Source organism: Rana temporaria, chromosome 4 (assembly GCF_905171775.1).
Source record: "Rana temporaria chromosome 4, aRanTem1.1, whole genome shotgun sequence".
NCBI lineage: Eukaryota > Metazoa > Chordata > Amphibia > Anura > Ranidae > Rana > Rana temporaria.
Window position 1 is genome coordinate 331,225,666 of NC_053492.1, and position 21,930 is coordinate 331,247,595.

Below are 21,930 nucleotides of genomic sequence, written 5' to 3' on the forward strand. Positions count from 1 at the left end.
TTTCGTTCTCTGTTCAGCTCCAATACTGCTGCTGGGTATCTGTGCTGGCTCCATATCATCTCAGTTCTCCTGGGTCCAGTATCTTCCTGTCTCCTGACCACAGGAAGTTCTGGCAAGCCACAAAGCCTGAACCTGCAAGCTGGTTGGAGTGCCTCTTAAACATTAGCTGATCTATTGAGCTTCATCCCAGCTCCTTGCCTGTTGTCCTGCCCGTGCTACCAAGCCTACAACTCCAACCGCAAGCAACGTTCTCAGGCATAGTGTTCCTCCTGTGCCTAGCCACCATCTGTTCCACCTTCAGTGGGGCTTGGGTTGAAGATATAAGGGAGGCTGACCTTGTCATATCAGACTTCTACCAGATACGTGACAGACTGTCCCCAACGTATAGTGCCCTTAATGTGAGTACGACAGCCCCCTTATCATCAGAGGTAAATAATAGAACAAGAAAAACCACAGTAATGGCAGGATATTACAATTTCAATAAATGTTTAATAACTATATGCATCGTAAGGCGGATTTAAAAAAAAGAACTTGGGGCTGCTGGGCTCATTGTAGTGTTTTATCACCATCTAACCAATACACAGTCTCCATTTTCTACGGAATAAAACTGCAAGGGCTTCAAGTCATTTTCAAGTTCAATTTCTTTGCCTTCCATCTGAAAGTAAAAAAAAAAACATTACATATTTAATAAAACATTAACCCTTTTGCTGCCAGAGCTGTTTTTACATATTTTACACATGTTTAAAAATAATTTTAGGCCTGAAGATTAGTTAAAATGGCAAACAGTGTATATTTTCTAAAAGCAGAGACCCTGAAGAATAAAAACAGGTGGTAGTTAAATTTTTTTGTCACACTTTATTTGTGCAAAGTTTATTAAGTGCAACATTTTAATACAAAATACATTAACCACTTGACCTCAGGAAGATTTACCCCCCTTTGTGACTAGGCAATTTTTGTGATACAGCACTGCGTTACTTTAACTGACAATTGCACGTGACAATTGTCGTGTGATGCTGTACCAAAAAAAAATGTATATCCTTTTTTCCCCACAAATATCCTTGTTGGTATTTAACCCCTGCACAATATAAACAGAAAAAGACTGACAATTTTGAAAAAAAATATTTATTACTCTAACGGTCAGGGGTTAACACGGTTACGATATTCCATTCCACCAACCCAAGACAGCTTCCGACACTCCACAATCCAGCAGACAGGACCATTGGATTTCCCCCCAGAATAACGAGACACAGCTCTGTTCTCTGGTTCCAAACAGACAGACTTTAATGGTAAACTCAGGTTTCTTACATACAGTTAGAAAGCATGCTGCAGTAATCAAATGACACACTCCACCCACAATATCACACAATGGGTGCCAACGAGTCCCCCTCAATCCACATCTTAGACAGACTTTCTAACTCCGCGATAAGCTATTCTCACCTGCTACACAATACACATTCTTTTAGTGAACATAAGTCAGACGTCTGACCTTTAGAGTGTGTTAACTCACAACACATATTAGCATCAATAGAACTTTCAAACAATACAGGGTTTGTTAGCATAGCACCATGAAATATCTTAGGAGCCAGGCTTAATTAACACAATAGACAATAGAATTCAATCACAGCAAGCTTTCATCACTACAGCCAGGTAGCTGGAGGTGATTAATATCAATTAACATCTCAACAGTCTATGTTCCACATTGAAGGAGACAATCTACTGACCTGTTGTGTTCAGAATGAACAACTTGTAATATTTCAAGATATCCTGCTATACATGAATTATCATTACTGTCCCATCTCATGTAATTCAAGATATAATTTCTCAGTCATCCTATGCCCCTAGTGGACATAGGATGACCCAAGAGTCATTGGTGAAGCTGAACCAGGAGTACCCCGTATCCTTAAAGCGCCTCTGGGTCCCACGGGCCATACCGTTACATACATTTCTTCATAAATTTAGGCCAATATGTATTCTGCTACATTATTCCCAATAAGCGTATATGGATTGGTTTGCTCAAAAGCTATAGCGTCTACAAATGATGGGATATATTTATTTTTATACTAGTAATGGGGGCGAACAGCAACTTATAGGGCAGTGGTTCTCAACCTATCTAGTGCCGTGACCCCTTGATAAAACTTCCCAAGTTGTGGGGACCCCTAACAATAAAATTATTTTCATAGCGTGGGTTGAAAGCACCCAAGGCAAGACAAGTAATTTGCGCCCCTAACCCGCAGACATTTAGCTCTTCCTGAGTGCCTTCCACTCGTACAGTATTAAAACCCCTTATAGTACATTTTAGGATGTACCACTCTTTCTCTTTGTTCTCCTTTCTTTCCCTTTCATCTCTCTCTATCCTAATTCCTTGTTTTTTTCCCCCATCCTTCCCTCTAGCTGTCTTTCTTGATCTCTCTTTTTCTCCTTTCTCTCCCTTTTTCTTTGTTCCTCCCCCTCTTATCTCCCTTCCTGGGAGAACAGTGCAGGCTTCAGGAACAGCCCAGGATTTGGTGACCCCTGGCAAATCATCATTTGACCCCCAGGTTGAGAACCACTGTTATAGGGGGACTGCGATATTGCGGCAGACATTCTGACACTAATTGACACTCTTTGTGGACCAGTGACACTAATACAGTGCTAAAAAATTAATTGTACTAATGACACTGGCTGGGAAGAGGTTAACATCAGGGACGATCAAAGGGTTAACTGTGTGCCTAGCTTATGTTTTTTGTACAGTGTGAGAGGTGCTTTTACTAGGGGATAACATGGATCTTGGGCCCTGCTTTGCAGAGACACAGAATCCATGTCTTCTTTCCTGTCAGAACTTGTTTACATAGGCAGACCACCGATCTGTGTCTGCAGGATGATGATCGGCGGGTGCCAGCAGACATCAAGTCCGAGGTACCCGCGCTGGGCTCCTGCTGTGTGTGATCACAGCAGAAGCGAGCTGTCGGTGGCATGCATATATGCCTAGTACCCAGAAGAGCCAAATCACATACATATATTGTAAGGGATTAGCTCGGTAGCGGGGGTGTGTGACCTCCTGAGTGGGTTCACTACATACTGAACTATACAGCGAGGCAGCCGAGGGTGGTTGAAAAACAAGGGTTATGGTTTATTCTTCCATATTGCTGGAAACAAGTGCAAGCAACCAAACAGCATAAACAAAACAAAAAATAAAATAAACCCTGGCCATTTGGGCCGTCTACCTTCACAACACAGGAACCTACCTATGGAGTCTGGCACAGCCTACTGCTGGGTAGACACTGCTGGTCTTCCAGGAGAAAACAATAGTCTTTTTGATTTTCTTATCACACAGCAAAAATGTTAACAAGCACTTCACCTTCAGAAGTCTTCCTCAGCTCACTGCTCTCCTTAACTCAACAAGCCTCAGGATGCAGCATTCAGTAGTAGTCCTCTGGACAAATTATAGAGGCCTTAATTGCCTCATTCTGAACAGCTGAAGTTATCCAACGTCCTTAAACCTTTCTGGCTACCTCTGCAGCCGACACCTGATAGTAATTGGTGAATTTTCTAAACAAGGCAGAAATGTATCTCCCGTCTGTGACAACACCCCCAGATTTACCTGACTTCCTGTCACATACCCCCCCCTCTTATTTCAACCCTAGGGTTGGGACACAGGTTGCCAGGCACGCATGTACTTGGGACAAACCATCTGCATTCCCCATTTTAACACCGGGGCAATGCGTTACCACAAAACTAAATTCCTGAAGGGCCAGGAACCACCTATTTATTCTCCTATTGGTCTCCTTGTTTTGTGCCATCCACTTCAATGGGGGCATGATTCGTCACAAGTTCAAACTGTCTACCCACGAGGTAGTACCGGAGAGAATCCAAAGCCCATTTCACCGCCAAACACTCTTTCTCAATGGTGGCATAATTCTCCTCATGGGCCTTCAACTTTTGGCTGAGGTAAAGAACAGGGTGTTCCTCCCCCTTGATAATCTGGGACAGTACAGCTCCTAACCCCACATTTGACGCATCTGTCTGAACCACAAAGTCCCGTGAAAAATCAGGCGAATTTAAAACTGGCTGACTACATAAGGCCTGTTTTAAAGCCTGAAAAGCTGTTTCTGCTTCGGGAGTCCATTTGGTCATGACAGACTCCTTCCCTTTGGTCAAATTGGTCAGGGGAACAGCCTGTGAGGCAAAATGGGGGATAAAACGGCGATAACCCGCGATCCCCAAAAATGCACGAACCTGTTTCTTATTGGCGGGACGTGGCCAATCCTGAATAGCCTCAACTTTGTTTATCTGGGGCTTAATTAGACCTCTTCCAATGGTATACCCCAGATACTTCGCCTCTTCTAACCCAAGGCTACATTTTTTTGGATTGGCTGTAAACCCGGCTTCCCAGATGGAATCCAACACAGCCTGAACTTTTGGCAAGTGTGAGTCCCAATCCTCACTGTGGATGACCACATTATCGAGGTATGCAGCAGCATAGTCTCGATGAGGCCGAAGGGTCTTATACGTGGCGGGAGCATTCTGTAACCCAAAAGGCATCCTCCGATATTGGAAAGTTACAAAGGCTGTTTTTTCCCTGGCCGACTCTGAGAGAGGAATTTGCCAGAAACCCTTGGTCAGGTCTAACGTCGTCATGTACCGGGCAGTGCCTAGGCGATCAATCAGTTCATCTATGCGGGGCATAGGATAGGTGTCAAACTATTCAGGCGGTGAAAATCATTACAAAACCGCCAACTTCCATCTGGTTTGGGTACTAACACAATGGGACTGGACCAATCACTATTTGACTCTTCTATCACCCCTAGCTCAAGCATTTTTTTTACTTCCTGGCGAATTGCCTCTCGCCGGGCTTCTGGAATTCGATAAGGCTTTAACTTGACCTTATCCCCTGGTGTGGTGATAATGTCATGTTCAACTCCGGAGACCCAACCTGGCAAGTCTGAAAACTTCTCCCTATTTCGGAGCACAAACTCTTTAGCCTCCTGTTGCTGAGTTTTGGACAGAGTCTCCGGTATCCCAACTTCAGGGACAGCCAGGTTAAATGTAGCAGAAGATCGGGTAGTCTTAGCGACTAAGGACTCTCTATCCATCCATGGTTTCAACAAGTTCACGTGATAGAGTTGCTCAGGTTTTCGTCTTCCCGGTTGGCTAATTTTATAATTCACCACCCCCATTTTCTCCAACACTTCATAGGGACCCTGCCATTTGGCTAGGAATTTACTTTCGATCGTGGGGACCAGCACCAACACCCTATCACCAGGTGCAAAGGAACGGACCTGGGCCCCACAATTGTAAATCCTTTGTTGAGCCAACTGGGCTTGGGCTAAATGTACCTTCACAATCGGCATTACTTGGGCAATTCTATCTTGCATTTGTGCCACATGTTCAATCACACTTCGATGAGGGGAACTCTCACTCTCCCATGTTTCCCTGGCAATGTCCAGTAGGCCCCGGGGGTGCCTCCCATACAGTAACTCAAACGGAGAGAACCCTGTGGACGAATGGGGAACCTCTTATGGCAAACATCAGATAAGGGAGCAGATAATCCCAATCCTTTCTGTCTTTTTCCACCACCTTCCTCAACATTTGTTTTAAAGTTTTATTAAACCTTTCCACTAACACGTCTGTTTGAGGGTGATATACTGATGTACGTAATTGGGTCACTTTCAGGAGTTTACAAAGTTCTCTAGTCACCCTAGACATAAACGGGGTGCCCTGGTCAGTTAGAACTTCCTTACGGAGACCCACACGGCTGAAAACCTGAAATAACTCTTTTACAATGGTTTTAGCAGAGGTGTTTCTGAGAGGAATCGCTTCTGGGTAACTGGTGCCCTCTAGTGGACTTCAGTAAGGGGCCAACCAAGTCCATGGCGATCCTCTCAAAAGGGACCTCAATAATGGGCAGGGGTACCAACGGACTGCGGAAATGTGGCATGGGTGCAGTAATCTGACACACTGGAAAGGAAGAGCAGTACACTTCCACTTCCTTAGTGATCCCAGGCCAGTAAAACCTCTGGGTGATTCTCTCCTGGGTTTTTTCTGCTCCCAAATGTCCCCCAAGAATGTGCCCATGGGCCAGTTCCAACACCATCTTGCGGTACGGTTTAGGCACTACCAGTTGTTCAATGGTGTCCTCTATCCTCTGTGACACTCGATATAACAGGTCCCTTTCAATAATGAAGGGAGGGCAACCCTCTCGTCAGGGTTAACAAACTCCCCATCTATCTTCACTACATTCTCCCGTGCTCTTAGCAATGTGGGGTCCCTCAATTGCTCAGTGATAACATTTTCCCTGTGCACCTCGAGGTCATCAAACCCTATCGGCCGCTGTTCCTCTTCTGAGGTAGCCGGCTCCTCCCTAGGGACTGGTGTTTCGCCTGCTAAGACTGAGAACGGAAACTCAGGAGAATTCTCACAGTTAGAGGATTCTGGAGTAGATGGTTCAGGCTCAGAAGAACCACTTACTGGGTTATCTGGGCAATCCCAGAGTCCCCAGAACTTTGGGAAATCCCTTCCGACAATGGCGTCATGTGGCAGTCGGGGAACTAGACCCACTTGGTGACACAAGTTACCGAGGGAGGTTTCAAAGGAAACCGTAGTCACCGGATATTCTCGAGTGTCCCCATGTACACAAACTACAGCCATTTTCCTAAGATGTAAGGTTTTTCCCACAACTAGATCACTTTTCACTAAGGTGACCAGGCTACCTGAATCCAACAATACCACAACATCTTTACCATCTAAGCACATTCTACATAAAGGGTTCTCATTCCCCTTTACTGCAGTGCATGTGGTTGCAAAAAGGGACTGTCGTCTCTCTGTCAGAAAGTCACACTGCATGGGTTCATCAACCGCTGGGCAAACCGCTGCTACATGTCCCTCCTTCCGGCAACGGTTACAGATCAACCTTCTGGTCCTCTCTTGTGGGATGGGTCTTCCAGGCCACTCTTGCCAACCACTAGCAGTGGTCCCGATAATACCTCTAGTTGTTCTTTGGTCCCTCTCTTCACCCCCATCCCTTGATGCAGTCTTACCTATAGGTAGGGAGGGTCTGGTCTTGGGGTGGAAAGTCTGTGCATCTCTGGGGAAAGGGGACAAACTTTCTGTTGCCAGGTACCTTTCGACCAGGTCTACTAGTTTGTCTGTGGTTTCCAGGCCGCCATGGCTCACCCATTTCTGCAGGGTGTTAGGAAGAGACCCAAGAAATTTGTCCATGACTACTCTCTCCAAAATTTTTGGTCCGGACAGAGTTTCTGGCTGCAGCCATTTCCTGGCCAAATGGATGAGGTCATACATCTGTGATCGAGGTGGCTTCTTCAGCTGATAACTCCAATTGTGGACCCGCTGAGCACGGACAGCCAGGGTTACACCAAAACGTGCCAATATTTCCTCTTTTAATCGATCATAGTTTTTTGCATCTGCAAGCTCCAAATCAAAATATGCCTTTTGGGCTTCTCCAGATAATAGGGGGGCCACTAGTCCAGCCCACTGTTCTTTAGGCCAACTCTCTTTTTCCGCTGTTCTCTCAAACGTGGTCAGAAACATCTCAAGGTCATCATCTGCAGTCATCTTTGGCAATAAGTGGCTTACCCGAAAAGTCGGTATGTTACTGGCCTGACTCCCAACCTCGGCCTGCTGTCTCTGAAGCTGTTTCATGATGGCCTCCATTTTCTGCTGGTGTCTCTGTTCCAAGCCTGCAATGCTCTCTTGGTGAGCTTGTTGTTGAGCTGCAAGGCTCCGCTGCAAACCTGCATTTGCCTGCTGTTGATTTGCATTTGCCTGCTGTTGATTTGCATTTGCTATAGCCAGCTGCTTCAGTATCTCCTCCATTTTGGGTTTACTTTAATTGCCCGCATTCTCCACCCTGTGTAAGGAGTCTTCCTCAGCTCACTGCTCTCCTTAACTCAACAAGCCTCAGGATGCAACATTCAGTAGTAGTCCTCTGGACAACTTATAGATGCCTTAATTGCCTCATTCTCAACAGCTGAAGTTATCCAACGTCCTTAAACCTTTCTGGCTACCTCTGCAGCCGACACCTGATAGTAATTGGTGAATTTTCTAAACAAGGCAGAAATGTATCTCCCGTCTGTGACAACACCCCCAGATTTACCGGACTTCCTGTCACAATATATATATATATATATACACACATACACACAGCCCTCAAATTTTCCACTCGCCTACTCGCAAAATGCGAGCAGAAAATTGTTTCTGGCGAGGAGCTGGGAGTGAGAAGGGGGGGGTGCGTAGGTACCGCCGGCATGCGGGGATTGATCGGGAGCCGTTGTCCCCTCGATCACCCCGGGGAAGAGAAAAGACACAAAATTACAGGGCCGAACCGCTGACTTTACATTGCATTGCTCTGCTCGTGGTTACACACACAGCCCCGCCTCCTGACCCCGTGCCTGTATCAGATAGACAGAACACGCCCCAGCATTGGACTGGCATTCTGTCTGATACAGGCACGGGGCCAGGAGGCGGGGCTGTGTGTGTAACCACGAGCGAAGCAATGCAATGTAAAGTCAGCTGTTCGGCTCTGTAATTCCGCGGCTTTTCTCTTCCCCGAGGGAGAACGACTCCCGATCAATCCTCACATGCCGTGCAGAATGGAGTTTGTTCCTCCCCGTGTGGAAAATCTGAGAGAAAAAGATTCAGAGAGTATTTGCCAAACCATCCAGATTACCCGTAAATCATTCCTCCAGCATCCAACCCGCAAGTCATTCCTCCAGCATCCAACTGCTATGGTGGGCACAGTGAGTAAAAGCTACTATGGTGGGCACAGTGAGTAAAAGCTACTATGGTGGGCACAGTGAGTAAAAGCTGCTATGGTGGGCACAGTGAGTAAAAGCTGCTATGTGGGCACAGTGAGTAAAAGCTGCTATGGTGGGCACAGTGAGTAAAAGCTACTATGGTGGGCACAGTTAGTAAAAGCTGCTATGGTGGGCACCGTGAGTAAAAGCTGCTATGGTGGGCACAGTGAGTAAAAGCTGCTATGGTGGGCACAGTGAGTAAAAGCTGCTATGGTGGGCACAGTGAGTAAAGGCTGCAATGGTGGGCACAGTGAGTAAAAGCTGCTATGGTGGGCACAGTGAGTAAAAGCTGCTATGGTGGGCACAGTGAGTAAAGACTGCAATGCTGGGCACAGTGAGTAAAAGCTGCTATGGTGGGCACAGTGAGTAAAAGCTGCTATGGTGAGCACAGTGAGCAGAGGCTGCAATAGTGGGCACAGTGAGCAGAGGCTGTAATGGTGGGCACAGTGAGCAGAGGCCGCAATGGTGGGCACAGTGAGCAGAGGCCGCAATGGTGGGTACAGTGGGCAGAGGCCGCAATGGTGGGCACAGTGGGCAGAGGCCACAATGGTGGGCACAGTAAGCAGAGGCCCCAATGATGGGCACAGGTGTGGCTGCACTGATAAAGTTTGTAACTTAATTCTGCATAAAACATGTAAGTGTCATTTCATGAGATAATTTATGAGGGCGTGTTTAGGGGCGGAATTAGGAGTGGTGCAGGGTAGGGATTGGTCGGGTAACCCTTAGGCCCTTTGCACACTGGGGCGTTTTTCATGCGGTACATCGCTACAAATAGCGCTGCTATACCGCATGAAAAATCATGCCCTGCAGTGTTCAATGTGAAAGCCCGAAGGCTTTCACATTGAAGCGGTGCGCTAGCAGGAGCGCACCAAAAGTCCTGCTAGCCGCATCTTAACTGCGGTATAGGAGCGGTGTGTTCACCGCTCCTATACCGCGCCTTCCCATTGAAATCAATGGGAAAGCGCGGTAACACCGCCCGCAACGTGGGCGGTATTGAACCTTTTTCGGCCCCTAGCGGGGGTTAAAACCTCACCGCTAGCACCCGAATATCGCGGTAAATACGACGGTATAGCCGCGCTACAAATACCTGTGAAAGCAGCCTTAAGGCCTGGCTAGTAGCTCAGGACTTGAAATTTTGAGCCCCGATATATATATATATATATATATATATATATATATATATATATGATCCGGAACATAGCTGCTGCCCTGTAAAACTGCTATGGGGCGGAATGCAAGTAGTTAAAGCTAATTTTAGGACACAAAATGATGATATATTACCTATTTTTTGTAAAATAAAATAAGAAGTTGTGCCAAGTTGAAGTTAATGGGTAAAAGGATACCCAACATGTCAAGCTTTAAATCTATGCACAGCTGCAAAATGACAACAGTGTACTATATTTTCCATAGGCGATGCTTTAAAAGCCCCTACAGATCATCAGTTTTGAGCTAACCACGAGGCCCCATGCACACTGGACCTTTTTTGACATTTTTATAGCAGCTGTTTTTGGCTGTACAGCCATGGCCAAAAGTTTTGAGAATAACACAAATACTAATTTTCACAAAGTCTGCTGGCTCAGTTTTTGAGAAGGGAAATTGCATATACTCCCGAATGTTATGAAGAGTGATCAGACGAATTGCAATTAATTGTAAAGTTCCTCTTTGCCATGAAAATTAACTTAATCCCATAAAAAAAAAATTCCACTGCATTTGTTTAGAAGGCTTCAGGGTGCCCAAGAAAGTCCAGCAAGCGCCAGGACCGCCTCCTAAAGTGGATTCAGCTGCGGGATCGGAGTGCCACCAGTGCAGAGCTTGCTCAGGAATGGCAGCAGGCAAGTGTGAGCGCATCTGCACGCACAGTGAGGCGAAGACTTTTGGAAGATGGCCTGGTGTTAAGAAGGGCAGCAAAGAAGCCACTTCTCTCCAAAAAAAACATCAGGGACAGATTGATCTTCTGCAGAAAATATGGTGAATGGACTGCTGAGGACTGGGGCAAAGCCATATTCTCCGATGAAGCCTCTTTCCGATTGTTTGGGGCATCAGGAAAAAGGCTTATCCGGAGAAAAAAAGGTGAGCGCTACCATCAGTCCTGTATCATGCCAACAGTAAAACATCCTGAGACCATTCATGTGTGGGGTTGCTTCTCATCCAAGGGAGTGGGCTCACTCACAATTTTGCCCAAAAACACAGCCATGAATAAAGAATGGTACCAAAACACCCTCCAACAGCAACTTCTTCCAACAATCCAACAACAGTTTGGTGAAGAACAATGCATTTTCCAGCACGATGGAGCACCGTGCCATAAGGCAAAAGTGATAGCTAATTGGCTCGGGGACCAAAACATTGACATGTTGGGTCCTGGAAGCTCCCCAGATCTTAATCCCATTGAGAACTTGTGGTCAATCCTCAAGAGGCGGGTGGACAAACAAAAACCCACTAATTCTGACAAACTCCAAGACGTGATTATGAAAGAATGGGTTGCTATCAGACTGACTGCAGTAATTGGCCCAGAAGTTAATTGAGAGCATGCCCAGTCGAATTGCAGAGGTCCTGAAAAAGAAGGGCCAACACTGCAAATACTGACTCTTTGCATGAATGTCATGTAATTGTCGATTAAAGCCTTTGAAACGTATGAAGTGCGTGTAATTATATTTCACTACATCACATAAACAACTGAAACAAAGATCTAAAAGCAGTTTAGCAGCAAACTTTGTGAAAACTAATATTTGTGTCATTCTCAAAACTTTTGGCCACAACTGTAGATGTTTTTTCTACAGTCATTAAACTCTCCATCATGCTATTTTAAGTGTTCATGCACACATAAGCAGTTATCAGCAGTTTTGGGCAGTGGCGTTTTTGAGCAGTAAAAAAAACCAAAACTAGTGGGTTCTGAGAAATGTTTTTCAGCTATAAAAAAAATAGGATTTTTTTTAATACAGCTTACCTGTAAAATCCTTTTTTTGGCAATACATCACGGGACACAGAGCCTTAATTACTTAATGGGTTATGTAGTCACCACAGGTGATTTGACACCCAAACTCTGTAGGGAGGAGGTTACTCATCTGCTTCATTTGTTCCTTGAGGAACTGACATACACCGATTGGGGGCGTGACCGGATGGAGGAGTGAGGGTTGAGTGTGTGTGCATGTCTCCCCTCTTCGCGTCTCTCCGTACTATGCTGGCTGGCCATGTAATGGCCGTGAAGTGCACGGAGCTCTGAGATCCCCTGACTAAGGGAGACAGAAGGTGGTATAGCTGCTCATGTCAGTCTCACGGTACCCCTCGTGACACCTGACCGCTGACCACCCGCTCATTTGCGTGAGCACTGTATTGGCTGCTGAGGAGCCACTGCACAGCCCTATAGCCTCATAGCCCCCTTGGCGTTCATCAAGCTTATAGAGTACGGGCGGGCGGAGGAGAGGTCATGGAGCTCCACAGCTTAACGGCTCTATGAGGACAGTATGACACAGTGCGCTGTGTGCTGTGGGTGAAGCTGTACGGAGCTGCGAAATTCTTGAAATTCCTGAAGAGGGGTGGATTGGGGTGGATTAAGTCCGGGAGCTGCGAGGAGCTGTGAACGGGAGTTACGAGCAGCTGTGAGAGCAGAGTGTGCACAATTTTTCAAAGCCTACTTTTGTGGTCCCGTGTTCTATTCAAGCAACAGGTGTCAAGTTCCGTGCCCTGGACCTAAGGAGCTAAGGTCATGTGAGTAATGGACTGCTAATGCTAATGGAATGCTGAGTATTGATTTTTTAGAATGGCTGAACACCTCTTACTCCATAAATGCTGACCAAGTGCATTGGAAGTGACACAGGCTTGGACTGAGCACTGAGCACATTGCAATAGTCCGCATTTGCAGTTGTATATGTCTTTTTTTTCCCTCTCTTTCTTTTCCCTATTACCCTCTGTTCCTTGCTCCTGTTCCCATGCCATAATTGGCTAGCTACTATTGAGCAAAGGAAGATAATTATTTAACTCTCTTCAGGAAAGGCTGGAATAGCTCTCAAAATTATCAGACTGGCCGCTGGGAAAGTTATTGTTCTTATTACTTCTATTATTCGTTTTTGGGAAAAATTGGAGGACTGGAAGTCCCCCCCCCCCCCCCCCCCCCCCCCCCCCAAGTCATTTTTTATTTTTTTCCTTCTTTGCTAAAACTTGCACTTTTTTTCTAATGCTTAGTGCAGCTATAAAAAGCGCAAGTTTTAGCAAAGATTTTTCCGTAAAGGTAATGGTTCTCAGTGGTTCTCAGCTTCTAACTGCCATACCCATTTACCGAGCCAGTATATTGTCACAGTTTTGCTACAGACCACAGGCTCTGTAAATGGGATACATTATATAGCATGCAGTGACTTTTTGTACTGACATACTAGGTATGGCAGTTAGAAGCTGAGAACCACTGAGAACCATTACCTTTACGGAAAGGTTTCTTCACAGTAAGAGCTGTGAAAATGTGGAACAGAATCCCTCCAGACGTGGTTCTGGCCAGCTCAGTAGATTGCTTTAAGAAAGGCCTGGATTCTTTCCTAAATGTACAGAATAGAACCGAGTACTAACATTTATAGGTAAAGTTGATACAGGGTAAATCCGATTGCCTCTCAGGGGATCAGGAAGGAATTTTTCCCCCTGCTGTAGCAAATTGGATCATACTCTGCTGGGGTTTTTTGCCTTCCTCTGGATCAACTGTGGGTATGGAGTTGGGTGTATGGGATTGTATTGTGTTTTTTATTTTGTTTATTTTATTTATTTTTTTGTGGTTGAACTGGATGGACTTGTGTCTTTTTTCAACCTGACTAACTATGTAACTATGGGCCAGATACACAAACAGCGGCGCAAATTAAGTTTCTCAAAACTTATGTCATTTAAGTTACGGCGCCCTAATTTTGTGTCGTAAGTGCCGTATCCACAGCGCATTTGCGTCCAAAATTGCGCAAGTGTAACTTAAATTCCGAGACGTAAGGCGGGGTTATTGCAAGTGGGAAGGAAGTGGGCGTGCTTCATTGTAATGAGCCGTGAACCCATGCAAATGAAGGGCCGGCCGTACTGCGCATGCGCGCACGAATCTGCTCCTCACTGGGCATGTGCAGAACTTGGCTCGGCGCAATCAGTGAGATAGGTAAAAGGCCAAGCGTACTTAGTTTGAGGATCGCCCTGTGTATAAATAGCCACAGACAAACACACTTCCCTTGCAAAAGTATATCCCTGTGTTACCAACAAATGACAGAGCAGAAGCAACTTGCTCTAGGAAGGGTGTGTGTTGGTGAGTTGTGTGTGAGATAAAAGTTTTGGAGGAGTAGTAGAGTGTAGTTGGTGTTTTTTTTTCCTAAATGTATTTTCTGTTTGTTTTTTTTCTGAGTGTATTTTCTGTTTGTTTTTTGCGTCTTTGTTTTTGAATTTGTAGTAGCTGTCTGCTTGTGTGTTTTGATTTTTGTGTGTGTTTCTTCTGTGAGTATTTTTGTTTGTTTGTTGTGTGAGTATTTTTGTTTGTTTGTTGTGTTTGTTTTTTGTTGGTGCTGAGTGGTGGCTGTGATGGCACCCAAGCGCAGGAAGTTACATTTTTCTGTCGTAGAGAAGCAGATACTTGCTCGGGCCATCGTCCAATATGGGCGTTATTTACATGGCCCTGAGAGCCGGAACACCTCCCCGGCCCAGAGGAAGGCGATTATCCAAAAAATAACGGATCAGATCAATGCGGCGGGGGGGGGGGGGGGGGAGACGAGGAATACCAGTGGCATACAAAAGAAGATCAACAATCTTAGGAGCCTGGTCCGTGACAAGATGGCCAGGATCAATGCCCATGCCATGGGCACTGGAGGAGGCGGACCCTGCCCCATCAGGCTGACTGAGGAGGAATGGGCAGTGGCCCGGTGTTTCCACCCACAGCAGGTAGTGGGCCTGCGTGGCTATCAATCAGATGTTCCTGTGAGGACAGGTAATTTTTTGGGTTTTTCTATCTGGTGATTAGCATGTGTGGGTGGGGAAAGGGAAGATGTGCCAAGTGTGTGGATCCTCCAACCTGTGATTGTTTTGTGTCCTCCACAGATGACCAGGAGGTTGCTGGGCCATCAGGCCAGGCTGCTGCACCATCCCCTGGACAAGAGGCTGCAGAAGAGTCCCAAGAAGGGCAGGATTCCCCAGGGGAGGGGAGTGGCCACACCTTCCCTCATGAGGAGGTTGAGGGGGAGGAGGATGAGGGGGTGGAGGCTGAGGAAGAAGATATGCAAATTGGCAGGGAAGTCCTTTTGGCCTCAGATTTGTTTACCCCTGAGGCTGGCAGCAGTCAGGCCACCATCAGGGGTAGCCCCTCCCACTCCTCAACCCACAAGGGTCTCTCTCTCCCCTCCTCCAGGGCCACAAGCCTCAGCTGCAGGCAGGATGGCGACCCAGGAGACCAGGGGGGTGGCCGAGCGAATGCCGACCAGTCTGCAGAGGGACAATGCCCGGCAGACCCGCAATCTGGCTCAGATAAAAGACTCTTAGCCAGATGGAGACAAGCCTGGGTGCAATGAAGGAGGCAATCACTGATGGGGCCACAAACTCCTTGGCGGTCATCACATGCTTGTGTGACCTGCAGACCGCCACAACAGGCGTGGCCCAGGAGGTGACTGCCCTGACCCAGGCTGTCCAGGACAATACCCGGGCTGGCCAGGCCAATACGGCTGCCCTCACAAACTGTCTGACGAAGATAGCAGTGGCCTTGGAGGGCAGGCCAGCAGGAGGACAGTCACCAGGGGAGGCTCCTCCTTCCCGTGCTCACCCACCCCCCCAGGATGATCCTCCTTCCCCTGCTCACACCCCCATGAAGATCCTCCTTCCCCTGCTCACACCCCCCCCCAGGAGGCTCCTCTGGTTGGCCCTGGCCGTGGGCGGCCCAGGCGTAGCAATCGCTGCCGCCGTTAATTTTGCAGGGTACTTTTGTTTTTTATTTTTATGATTTTGTTTTGTATACTGTACTTATGATTTGTTTAATGTGTGTGAATGATGTGTGAATGTGGGGGTGGCATTCCTGATTAAATAAGGGTGTCACCCTCAGTTTTGGTGGAGTAGGGATCCCCAGGACCAGGGAGAAGTGATCCCAGGTCCATGAATGGTGTATGAATGCACAGTGACATAATTGGAGCTGTGGCGGGGCGTTACTGCTCCCAAGTACCATTGGGGGGGTACTTGGATCTAATCCAATTAGATGTGCATGTGATGTGTCTGTGCTAGGGACCACAGTGGTGTGCATTCATGCATTCTCATTGTGACATAATTAATGTGTGTGTTTACTGTGCAAAGATGCCTTCTGCGAGGCGTCTCCTGACTTCTGTTCCCTCAGAAGAGGGGGTACCCTCGGTTACTAAAGTCACTAGTCTAGCTATGTGCATGGATGCCTCTGGCATGTTGGCAGACAGATTGTTGTCCTGCAAGTGTGTGTGCTCAGCTCTTCCTTATTGGTGTTGCTTTAGCTGACATTTACACGGCAGGTGTAAAATTAGGGCTGCTTTTATAATGTGAAATTTTACACCATGAAACTAACAGAAGCGCACAGGGCGTAATCTACGCCGCACACACTTAATTTTGTGGATCGCCTTATCTCCCTCATTTGCATATTTGCCTATCAAAACAGCGGCGTGTCTAGCGTATTTTGCGTGCGAAGAAGCGCCGGTGTAATTATTTTAGGTAGGACGAAAAAAACTGGTTTTAAGGCGTATCTCGTTTTGAGGATCAGGCGCAAAAATACGCGCGGTGTAAATTTCAATTACGCCGCGTATCTCGAGTTAAGTCGGCGCATCTGCTTTGTGGATCTGGCCCTATGTAACCACTGAAGATTTAATTTATAAGCCACGGGTCATAAGACATCTGGACATTTGTGCACATTTGTGCAGGCGGTAGAAGATAAAGTGGTCAGCCAAGCTGAGCAACTACAAGGCATGCAATATTTGTAGCACTCGGAGTACTTCGAGTATCCTGCATAGTAGAACTAAGCCTGGTGCAGTAACAAAAGTGCCCCTTTCTTTTTTTTTTGAGTCTTGTTTCCTCCCCCCTCCCTTTTCCTCCCTTGTTGGCCTCCTGGACTATTCTTTGCTCGCTTGGGGGTTGATAAATCCGAAAGCCTGAAAGGTCACGATGTCAGGGCCACAAGCTCTTCAGTCAGCTAAGGATAAAGATAAGGGGAGCCAAGCTACTGCAGCAACTGCTAAACTGGAAAAATATTTTCATACAGCAGATCATACACCTGTTAAGACAGGATCGTCGGCCCCGGTAAAAACAACAGACAGGAAGAGTCAAGGACAAATAGCGACTATTATAACCAAAAACGGTAAAAGCACAGCTGCAGTCAATAAAGAGGTGGAGATAGAACCAGCACTAAACCCCCCTCCCACTGCGAGTACCCCCACGCTAAGCGATGTGTTCCTTGTGGTTAATGCTTGTAAACAGACACTGGGGGTACTGTGTGAGCAAATAAAGGGTATCAAAGAAGAGTTGGTTGCAGTGCGACAGGAGCTTCAAAGAACAAATGAGAGGTTAACGGAGGCAGAGGAAAGGATATCCCAAATAGAGGATGAATTATACCCAGTAAAACAAGAGGTCAAATAATGAAAGAACAAATGAGCAAATCCGATGAGAAAATGGATGAAATAGAAAACAGGCTTCGCAGGGATAATGTGCGACTAGTGGGACTACCGGAAAAATGTGAAGGGACTAATCCAACAAAGTTCCTGGAAAATTGGTTTATAAAATTATTTGGAAGATAATGCTTCACACAACAGTTTGATAGAAAGAGCACACAGAGTTCCGGCTAAACCTCCCCCTTCTGGTGAACACCCACGATCAATGTTAATGAAATTCCTGAATTACAGGGATAAAGTAACACTATTGAGAAAGAGTAGAGAAGTGGGGAACATCTTTTATGAAGGATTTAGAGTCTCATTATACCCCGACTTCTCACCCTTTCTACAGAAGCGGAGGGCAAGCTTTATAGATGTTAAACGCAAAATGCAGAAATTTGAACTTACGTATGCACTGTTACATCCAGCGAGGCTACGAGTAGCAGCACTGGATAGGACTTTTTTCTTTGATACCCCAGAAGGTGCAACGGCATGGCTGGAGGAAAAAAAGGATCAGCTCTCAACATAATTAAGGGACACTTAAGGAAGGGATACAGGAAGATTAAAGGGGGAAGGAGAGGAAGTTAATTAAAATAAATAAAATGTATTTTAGAGGTGTCGGGTGGAGGGGGACATACACCACATGAGGGAGGAGAATGGATTGGGAATGTAATGTAAAGGAATTTGGTATGTGGAACGAATCTGGGGGAGGGGGAGGCGGGTGGGGGGCAGGGGAGAGTATGGTAGTGAGAGGATTGGGGATGTATGGACCGATCAAAAAAAAAAGCCCCTGGGGATTACCTAGGAAGGTGGGGGAGGGAGTGGGGAGGAGGGAGGGAGAATAGGAAGGTGGGTGGGAGGGGGGTAAGGCATTATTGGGGGCTATTTCAGAAAATATAGAAGGGTTTGAACACAGCGAGGGTAAAGCATCTATATATATATATATATATATATATATATATATATATATATATATATATATACACATACAAAAGAGTGTATACACACAGGATCCCTAAAAATTTCAAAAACACTGGTTTCTTATAAAATAAAGATAAAATACACAAGTAAATTAAGAAATGACAGTACATCCATACGGATGTCTCACAAGAGCACAATAAAATGTATGATTAAAATAAGTATTTAAAGTGGGGAAACAACAGGGCTATACCCTCTCAAGATAAAACAAATTAGGAGCACACGTGCACAAATTTATTCAAGAAGTTTTTTTTTTTTTTTCTTTATTCCTTTATTTCATAGGATGTGACACGGCAGTCACGGGTGCTTTTTTAGGAAGCCTTTGGCTTTATAGATTTCACGTCTTATTGTTTTTTTCCCCTTTATTTGGATGGTTTCTATGCAATCTAGAGTATTGAGAATTGGATCCTGGAATGTCCGCGGATTGGGCACTCCAGTCAAGAGAGCTGCTGTATTTGATATGCTGGATGTATATGAGGTAGGACTGATCTGTCTGCAGGAGACACACTATACCAATGAAATTAAGAAACAAGTTCAGAGTAAGAAATTTCAATATCAATACCACTCAGTACACACCTCTTATTCAAGGGGAGTGTCTGTTATGGTTAAAAGGGGAGTGTCGTTTACCTGTAGACAGATCAGTATTGATGAAGAGGGGCGGTATATTTTTCTTTACCGTGTAATTGAGAACAGGGAATATGTACCGCCATTTAAACTGGAAGTTATGTATAAACTAATGAATTTTATGATGGATAAGCCGGGTATCCCAGTTATAGCAGTGGGGGATTTAATGAGGTTATAAATAAAGATAGGGATAGATTTCCAAAGGGAAACAAACCAAATATTTCTGAGAGTCGGTTGTCTCAGTTTCTACAGGAAGCAGAATTGTTTGATGTATGGAGAGAGAGAAATCCAGAGGTGTTACAATACTCTTGTTGTTCTAGCTCCCATAATACACTTTCAAGGATAGATTTGGTACTGGGTAATGCAGAAGCATCTCAAACCATAAAGGGAATTGAATACCAGCCCAGAGGATCACTCTTTGGTAACAATAACGGTGAGCTTAGAGACGAAGAGGTCTAATAGGATATGGAAAATCAGTCCGTTGTGGTTTGAATTAATAGGGAAACCAGAGGAGACATTAGGTAAACTAAAAGAGTTTATAGAGTTCAATGAAGGAACTGCGACACCGGATGTGATGTGGGATGCATTGAAAGCATTCCTCAGGGGTTTATGCATTCAGCAAGTGGCTAAAACTAAAAAAGCATCAAGAGAATGGGAAAATAGGATAAGAGAGGAATTAGCAAACGCTGAAAGGGAATATATTGAAGACCCAACATTAGATAAGCAAAGAATATGGTTGAATAAGCAACAAGATTATAAAAATGTAATGATAAGAAAATCAGAGAATAAGAAATTATTCCAGAAGCAAATTGCATTTGGGGAAGGGAAAAAAGTTGGCAGAATGCTGGCACACATAGTGAGAACCAACTCCTCCCCATCCACAATAACTGCGATTAAAAAACTGAGCGGAGGAATATCTACCCGAGTGTCAGAAATTACAGACACATTTAGAGAATATTATGACAAGTTATATAAATCGCAGGGTGTGGTGGGAGCGGAGGAGTTGGAACTCTTTTTTAAGAACTTAGAGATACCAACCCTTACCGAGATAGAAAAAGAGCAAATGGAGGCCCCAATAACCCTTGAAGAGATACAAACAGCAGTGGCAGAAATGGCAAATCAGAAATCACCCGGACCAGATGGGCTCCCTGTGGAAACCTATAAATATTATGGGAAAATACTGCTCCCAGAACTCCTTAAAGGCATTGAAGGAGGGGAAATTTCCTACTTCGATGACTGAAGCAACAATAATAGTATTGCATAAGGAGGGGAAGGACCCGTTAGAGACTATATCATATAGACCCATTTCCCTTTTATGCGCAGATGCTAAAATATTGGCTAAAGTAATGGTGACCAGGTTAAATAAAATTATTGTAAGACTAGTACATCGAGACCAAACTGGGTTTATCCCGAGCAGATCAACCAGTATGAACATTAGGAGGGTATTTCTTAATATACAAACACCAACAGAGAACAAGGGTACAAGAGCAGTAATGTCCTTAGATGTAGCCAAAGCTTTTGATAGTGTGGAATGGGAGTACATGTGGCATGCTTTAAAAGTCTTTGGGTTCGGCCCAGTGTTTATTAGGTGGATTAAAACACTTTATAATGGTCCCAGTGCAAGAATCAGAGTCATTAACCCCTGAAGACGTTCACAACGAAACGTACGTCGAGGCGGTACCTAACCACGCACGCACATCGTCACTTCCTGCATTGCTGGTTCCTAGCACAAGCTGAGGTGGAACGCACGCCCGGACAACGAGCGCGGCATCCAGTATCCAGGACCTCTTTCCGCTACTACGCGAGTTAGCCCCAGTGCCGGGTTCAAGGCACCCTAAATGGTAGGCGGCCACTTGGCTCCCTCTACTATACATTTTTAATAAAAAACAAATTACACTATGTATGGCATTACCTTTGTTTTACATGCATAAATCGGGCATCCAACCAACAACGCAAGCATCACTGCCAGGACGTTATTATCAATAGCAGGTGATCCTGTCACAAGCTTTAATGTTCCCTTTTTTGGTAACAAAGTAAGGGACATTAATATCTGGTAAGGAGCCATCCAATTCTCACACTTTGGTGATAGTCTTAAAGGTGAAGGTGGAAACATCGCTCTATCTGAAAATATAGCATGCAGCACTTTATTTTTGATTCAACAGCATGCAAATCTTCTTCACCATTTGAGGAATCAATTGGGATAATAGACTTTCACTTGAATGATACCACTCATTTAATAGAACTTGGTTCATTTTCACAGTTTCTAATCATTTATTTATTTCATTCATTTGGCACAGCAATTTGTGCAACTTATCACTGGTACACAGTTCACTTTAACAGGACTTTTTACTATAGTAATTACAGGTGTTTTATATATATTTGTTTACGAATTTCAATTATGTATTACAAAATATATTTATTTATTTATTAGCGCACCCATTTCCACACAATTTTACACTGCATAATCTTTTGATTATTACTGGGTAGCAGCTTAACACTATATATAAATTAATTTAATTCTATTTTAATTTAATTTATTGGCGCGAGATACAACATACAACATTAACCACTTAAGCCCCGGACCAATATGCAGCTTGGTGCCCAGAGGTGTTTTTACAATTTAGCACTGCGCTGCTTTAACTGGTAATTGCGCGGTCATGCAATATTGGACCGAAACGAAACTTGCGTCCTTTTCTTCCCACAAATAGAGCTTTCTTTTGATGGTATTTGATTGCCTCTGCGGTTTTTATTTTTTGCGATATAAACGGAAAAAGACAGTAAATTTTGAAAAAAATTGATTTTTCTTAAAACAAAAAGTAAAAAATATCGAATAAACTGAATTTTAGTCAAACATTTAGGCCAAAATGTATTCAGACACATGTCTTTAGTAAAAAAAAAATCGCAATAAGCGTATATTTATTGGTTTTCGCAAAAGTTATAGCGTCTAC

The 21,930-nt window shown here is 45.0% G+C and overlaps 1 protein-coding gene across 5 annotated transcripts in view; it reads right to left on the bottom strand.

Annotated features, from left to right (window-relative positions):
- Positions 1-469: 469 nt before the first annotated feature.
- TBCE (tubulin folding cofactor E) overlaps positions 470-21,930 on the bottom strand; it is a 619,064-nt gene continuing 597,603 nt past the window's right edge. For all 5 annotated transcript variants that reach the window (XM_040350725.1, XM_040350726.1, XM_040350724.1 and 2 more), the window contains one exon: positions 470-655. In XM_040350725.1, coding sequence (XP_040206659.1) covers positions 563-655 — 93 coding nt within the window. In that variant the 3' untranslated portion in view covers positions 470-562. The remainder of the gene's footprint in view (positions 656-21,930) is intronic.